This window comes from Echinops telfairi, unplaced genomic scaffold (assembly GCF_000313985.2).
Source record: "Echinops telfairi isolate 266 unplaced genomic scaffold, ASM31398v2 ScPeMD7_7458;HRSCAF=8496, whole genome shotgun sequence".
Classification (NCBI taxonomy): Eukaryota; Metazoa; Chordata; class Mammalia; order Afrosoricida; family Tenrecidae; genus Echinops; species Echinops telfairi.
The window spans coordinates 24,845,546-24,852,188 of record NW_022111358.1 but is presented as its reverse complement, the minus strand read 5'-3'; the positions used below and the strand labels follow the sequence as shown (position 1 = coordinate 24,852,188).

The following is a 6,643-nucleotide window of genomic DNA, read 5'->3' as shown; positions in this document are numbered from 1 at the left end:
GGCGCCAAGGCGGCAGCGGAGAAACGTGACCCACCAGCGCACTCGGAGGGGGTTCGGACCGAAGGGCAGGAGTGGCCGCCGCGTCCCCAGCTCCTCGCGCGCCGCGGGCACTTCTCCTGGGCCTCCCCAGCTCCCCGCGCCCGCCAGGCCGCCTGCAGCCCGGGCTCCGGACAACTCCCGGGGTGGCTGGCCCGAAAGTTTGCGCTCCGGCCGCCGCCTCCCCTCCTCGCGTCCCGGCCTAGGAGGCTCGCCGCCCGCGCCCGCGCCCGCGCCCGCTCGCTTCGGCCTCGCCCGGGACCGCGTCCCGCCCGGAGACCGCCACCATGAACAAGCTCTACATCGGCAACCTCAACGAGAGCGTGACCCCGGCCGACTTGGAGAAAGTGTTTGCCGAGCACAAGATCTCCTACAGCGGCCAGTTCTTGGTCAAGTCCGGTTACGCCTTCGTGGATTGCCCCGACGAGCACTGGGCCATGAAGGCCATCGAAACTTTCTCTGGTAAGAGCGCGCCCACCGCCGAGGACGAAAACGAGGACCCCCGCCCTCCCCACCCCTGAGACCCGCGCCTTCACTTTCTCTGCCGGCCCACTCCCCTGTTGGTCCCGGGCCTGCCGCGGTCCCGACCCCGGTCCACTTCCCCCGTCCCACGATATTTGGGGTTTCCTGGCCCCATCCTCCCAGTCCGAGATAGGAAGGCGGGGGCTCCAATAAGGGGAACCCCTTCCCCTCCCCCTATCGACGGGGCGGGAGCCCCTTTTTGGCAGTAGTGGGGGCCTGGTGGAAAGTCACTCAGGACCCCCATCTGGTCGATATTTTCACGCCCGATCGTCCCCATCCACGGCAGGACGACCCCCCACTTTGCACACCCCCCCCACCTCTCCTACGCCCTAGGCCCGTCTGGGTGGGGAAGGCGTCCCCCCACCGTGTCTGGGCTCCCCCATTTCCGTGGGGACTGTAACCTTCAGTCAGGGCCTGGGGGGGGGGGGACAAGGGGGTCTTGTCCCTGGCCCAGGGTCTGCAGCTTGAGCCATTTTGATTTGAAAGCGGGGCGTGAGCCGGTGGCGCGAGGCGGCGGGTCGCCATGCTGCCGGCAGAGACGCCGAGGCTGGGCCCAGAGCCGCGCGCCGCCGCCGCCGCCCGGGACCCTCCCTCCCTGTTGGGCCCCTGCGCTTCCTTTCCGACGAGTCCCGACAGGTGACTGCCCTTCTTCTCGGCTCAGCAGAAAAATAAAGTTTCCTTCTGCAGCCTCCCTGCACACACTTGCCGAAAAAGGAGCCTTTTCCCGCCTGACCCCTGTGCTCACGACGCGCGGATCTGAAGGCCCACACCAACCCCCCGCACCTTTCCCCATCGGACTCCCGGGGCGAGCCAATCCCCGGGTGGCCCCAGTGAGGAAAACGAGCAGCAGGCAAATGAAAAAGAAGCATAATAACGATTTTCTAGTTTGCGTGTGTGTCCCCCCCACCCCCAGCGGCCGTTCCCATCGGGCTGTGCAACCCACCGCCCGGATCCCTAGGGAGACCTCTCCACCCCAGGAACTCCTCGGAGTAACCCAGTGGCCCATCCTTCCTGGGCGCTTTCATAAGAATGCCTTTTCTTTCTCTTTCTTCTTCCTTAAAGGAAAAGTAGAGCTGCAAGGAAAGCGCTTAGAGATTGAACACTCGGTTCCCAAAAAACAAAGGTAAGGAAGAGCCCCTCCGGGGAGTTGGGGTGGGGGCGCGCGCTGAGAATTGGTGTTTGGGGGTCCCACGTGGACGAAGCCTATTGCTGGCATTCCCATCCCTAACTCCGGATGTTGGGAGCAGGGGGCGAAGTTTGGCCAAGATCTCCTTGAATCAGCCGTTTACAGCCTGTTAAGGAAAAGAAAAAAAGTTGGGGCTGGGCTGAGCTAAAGGATGTTTCTTGGAGACTCAAAGGAACGAAAAAAGAAAAAGGAAGGAAAGAAAGAAAAAAAAAAAAGAAATCTAAATAGAAGAAACCTTGTGGCATTTGCTCAATGCGTGAGGCCACTTTTTGTGAGGAAGCTGAAGATCCCCTGAAGCGTTCAGACTCAATTTCAGCCACTTCCTAGCAGGCCTCCTTGCTCGGCCCCTTCCCCCTTCCCTGTAATTCTTGAGTGGCTTTAGAGGGGGATCCCCTTATACTCCCTGAGGAAACTGGCCCCCCAAGAATCTCCCTAAGCTTGTGCTTTATTTGTATTTCTGCAACAGGCAAGGACATTTTCCCTCCAGCACCCCTCCCCCCCTTCAGATATTTCAAAGACTGTGCTTTGGCTGTACTGTCCTTTTTGGACCCCCTCCCCACTCCTCCAGTCCATTGGGAGAGCTTTGTGCTCAGCCTGTGAGCTGGGCTCTTCGGAGGGCCTAGAACTCCCAGGATGGTGTGTGCGCGGGTGTGCGCAGGCGCGCGTGTTTGTGTCAGTGCATGTTGCAATCCCTGCTGCCCTCTCATCAGCAAGTGGGGCTACCTTCAGTCTTCCCCACGCCCCAGTACTCTTGGATTCCTTGTCTTTCACTCAACTGTGGCTGGGAAGTGGAAGAGCAGTCTTTCGACTTCCTCAAATCAGACTTTCAATTTGACGACAGGGCCGTTCTCTTGAATGTTTCTTCTTGGGGGCAGCCCCTGTCAATCTTGGATCTTCTTCCTGCCCCCACCCCTCATTTCTCCCGGCCTTTTTGAGTGGAAAGGTGGGGGTGAATGGTTCTGCTTTTGTGTGTGTGCATGTGTGTGTGTGCTTAAGAGGAACTAGAAAGTTTAACTCGAGCCCAAACGGTTTAGTGTTTGGCTGGATATCTTTAACTTGGAACTATTGTATCAATAGATGATCAATATGACTTGCTACTCTGTAGAGCTTGTGATTTAGCCCCAAGTGACTGATCTACTCTGTTATTGGAAAGGCAATTAGACTTAGGAGCAAAGAGGCAATAAAATTGGAAGGAAGAAAGGAAGTCTTATTTATTATTTTGAAACATTCCTGAAGAGAATAAGACACACACAGACGTACACACACGCACTCACTTGTAGAGTTATTGAGAAGATTGTGGGTTCTTGAATTGTGGGCATTTGGAAACTGTGTGAAATGTGTTGATGAGAAATATCCAGAATAACTGGAATTCTGATATACGTGGCCTTTTTCCCGTTTGCTTTTGTGGATGAATTAAGTGTTAAAGGAAATAAAGTAAAAAGCAATAAATACCAAAATGTGCTGAAATGGAGCTCAAAACATTTATATTTGGCATGTATGTATGGATGTTCCCTAAGCCATCTGCTGGCTTTCAAGCCATTCCTAGGCTGCTGCTTCTTGTTCCCCCCAAAATGTTTTGCTAAGGGATTTTTTTTTTTTTGGAGTTGGAATGGGGTGGGGTGTTGTGAGAAGACTGGGTACAAGGGGAAAACAACAACACGCCAAAAAACCTTCCCTCTGCACACCCATTTTAAATTAGATCTTTTGTGTGTTCCTCTCCTTCCTGGAATAATTTTTGAGTCCAAACATTGAGTTAGCTGTGTTGTCTTTTATATTCTTTTTTTGGGTGGTGGTGAGGAGGCACTTCATTTTTCTAGAATGAATCAATTTTTGAAGTCATGGGGATTTAAAAAGAGAACGAGTTTGTTTTCATTAAATCAGTTTGCTCTATCATTTGTGTTCTTTGAGGAAGCATGTGGTGGGCTGTGTTTCCAGTCTGTCTGAAAAGTGTTTCTTTAGTCTGTTGGTTATTGGCTTTTTCAGTCTCATGATGAGCAGGAACTAGTTTAGTTAACTGTGACTTATATATTCTAAGCAAAATTAACCAGTATGCATGTGTACGCATAGCTGGTGTTTTTCTTAAAGGAAGAAACTTGAAAGGGGATGAGAACTTTCGTTGATGATTTGAACTCAGTTCTAAATGAATTATGATTTTAAGAATTCCTAAGAGCATTATAAAAACCCCAAACAACTGGGAGGGTAGAGAGAGGGTGGGTTGGAAAGGGGAAACTGGTTACAAGGATCTACATGTGACCTCCTTCCTAGGGGGGACGGACAACAGAAAAGTGGGTGAAGGGAGATGTCGTACAGGGCAAGACATGACAAAATAATAATTTATAAATTATCAAGGGTCCATGAGGGAGGAGGGAGCGTTGAAGGAGGGGAAAAAATGAGGAGCTGATGCCAGGGGCTTAGGTGGAGAGCAAATGTTTGAGAATGATGAGGGCAACGAATGTACAAATGTGCTTTGCACAATTGATGTATGTATGGATTGTGATAAGAGTTGTATGAGCCCCTAATAAAACAAAAAACCCCACAAAAAAACCAAATCTAAAAGTTCCTGTTTGATTTTTTTAAAAGGAGGAATCAGACAAGTAATGTTATAGCAGTTGTTTGTGGACAGCATTGATTTTGAAGTATATTTCATTCTTGTGAGAAATATAATTTACGTAATATTAGAATCCAAGAGACTTAACACTTCATGTAATCTGAAAACGAATTTACTTGAATTTTTCGATTTTTACTGAGTGAAATGACATTTTTCTGTGAGCTCTTCTCTAAACGCCTTTCTTAGTGTTGGGATTTTTGGTTAATGGTTTGGGGCTTTTTTGTTGAGAACTTGTATACATTTACTACCAGATTGGTGGGACAATGGAGAAAAACCAAAAGCATTTTTACAGCAGTTGTGGAAAGACTTTGTGCTTTATTTTGATCAGTGGAAGAGTTCAGTGAAGCGTTTTAATGAGCCTCGTTACTTTGGAGAATGACTTGCTTTTTAAGAGAATTAAACTTTGTTTACTTATGTTTGTCACATTGTATCTTTTCCCAGAGGAATGTGACCTAAAGATAGCATATTTATTGGCAACTGGTGTCACCAAAATAAGATATTGCTCTTAATTAAAAAAAAAAAAGTGTGTGTGTGTGTGTGTGTGTGTGAAATGTACCTAAGAATTCTAAGTTTGATGAGTGGGTGTCAGGCAGGTTAGTGCTTGGTTGGTCATTTCTCTAAGTTGACCTGAAGTGAGATGACAAATATCTGCATCCCCCCCTCCCCAGATCTCCCAACTATATGTATATATTTAAAACACCCTAAAAGTAACCTTATGACCATTCATTTTAAGTGTGTGAACTCTAAAGAAATCCTTCAAACTTGTTTTCTGTTTTAGAGGTTAACCTTTGCAGCTTGACAAATCTTGTTTCAACAACTATCTTGTTCCAATAAAAATTATGACTCTTAAATTTTATTTTAAAAAGTGATTTGTGAAAGGCAGAGAAATAGTTCCCTAAATGTTTTCAAAACAAGGTTAAAAAAATTGCCTTCAGGGATGGGTTTGCCTTGAATGAAAAAAAAAAAGAAGATGTAGTTAAGGGTTGAAAGTGAATGGGGGGAAATTAAAAGCTGAAAAGAACCAGAGTGGAGGGCAGTTTCAGTCCCCTTTACATTAGTGCTGTAGTTGTGGGTTAGTATCCAATTCCCAAAGAAGGCGAAAGATACATAGGGCTAGTCTTTAACAAAGTCCCTAGTAACTTCTGCTACTCTTAACAAAAATTTAAAAAGACTCTCTTGCTACTGTCGGTCCTTACTTTTTTTTTTCCTCCAGAGGGTGAACTTACTTTAGATTTTTCTGCACTATTTGGGAGGAAAGTGAAAGCCCATGTCCTGTCTCCTCATTTTTAGTTTCCACCTACAAATGAATTGACTATTACATTTTCTTCTGTGTTGGCGAAACCCTTTAACAGATAGTCATTTGGGGATCAGTTTTTCATGACAAGGCTTGTGAGTTTATCAGGGGAAACCCTTGTAGGTTTCCTGATCCCTTGTCTTCTGGCTCACAGTAGATCCATTTTACTAAACTGGCTTCCCAGATGGAGCTCTGTTTAGGAAAGACAGAAAAAAACATTGTAATTCCCATCCCTAAGTTATTCAAAGTATAGTTAACCGATCCAAACACAAAGCTGTAATGGCATAGCTTTTGGTGGAAAAAAGAGCAAAACATTCTTATAATTATGTTCTCAGAGATGGGAAATACGTGGCATGAGCAATTGGAAGCATCTTGATTCAAAGGTCCTGAGCTTCTAATTTTTTTAATTACCTTAATATGCATCGTTTTAATCTACTTTATGTGTGGGAGTACTTTTAAGGTTTATTTTTAAAAGACTTTATTTATCCTATACTTTCATGTGTAACAGTCAATAGACAAAGATGCCATTGAGATAGACTAGTGAGTATAGAATTTACCACCCCTCACCCTTTTAAAAAGGCATTTCAGATTTGGTTTAGTTGAGTGAAAAGAGCGAGACCAGCAAGGGCTATTCGTTGAAGTTCAAGAATTTTGTGTTGTGATGAGAAGATATTTGTTGTTCTACCTCTTTCCTGGGCTGGGGGTGGGGGTGACCTTGGAATAAATGTGAACTAAAGACGTTTGAAGAGCAGACATTTTCTCAGCGGTTAGAATTTACATTCAATCTTGTTTGCTCCCCATTTTCTTGAAAGACTTTAAAATATGGCTAGTGTCTTCCAGGAAGTGCGGTTTAGATGTTGGAATGGGAGTGTTAGGGGACAGAAGAGGGAAGGAAAGAAGCAGGGGAGACTAGAGAAGTCAGTCCAGTTAGACTTAAGTTGGAAATTCCAGACGGGGAGGGAGGAAAAGGGAGGGGTGTGTGTGTGTGTGGGAGAGA

At 46.9% G+C, this 6,643-nt stretch overlaps 1 protein-coding gene across 1 annotated transcript in view; it reads left to right on the top strand.

The window, feature by feature from the left end:
• Positions 1–323: 323 nt before the first annotated feature.
• The window catches only part of IGF2BP1 (insulin like growth factor 2 mRNA binding protein 1), a 47,937-nt gene continuing 41,617 nt past the window's right edge, over positions 324–6,643 (top strand). Inside the window, exons 1-2 of the mRNA XM_004707412.1 lie at positions 324–498; positions 1,621–1,681. Coding sequence (XP_004707469.1) covers positions 324–498; positions 1,621–1,681 — 236 coding nt within the window. The remainder of the gene's footprint in view (positions 499–1,620; positions 1,682–6,643) is intronic.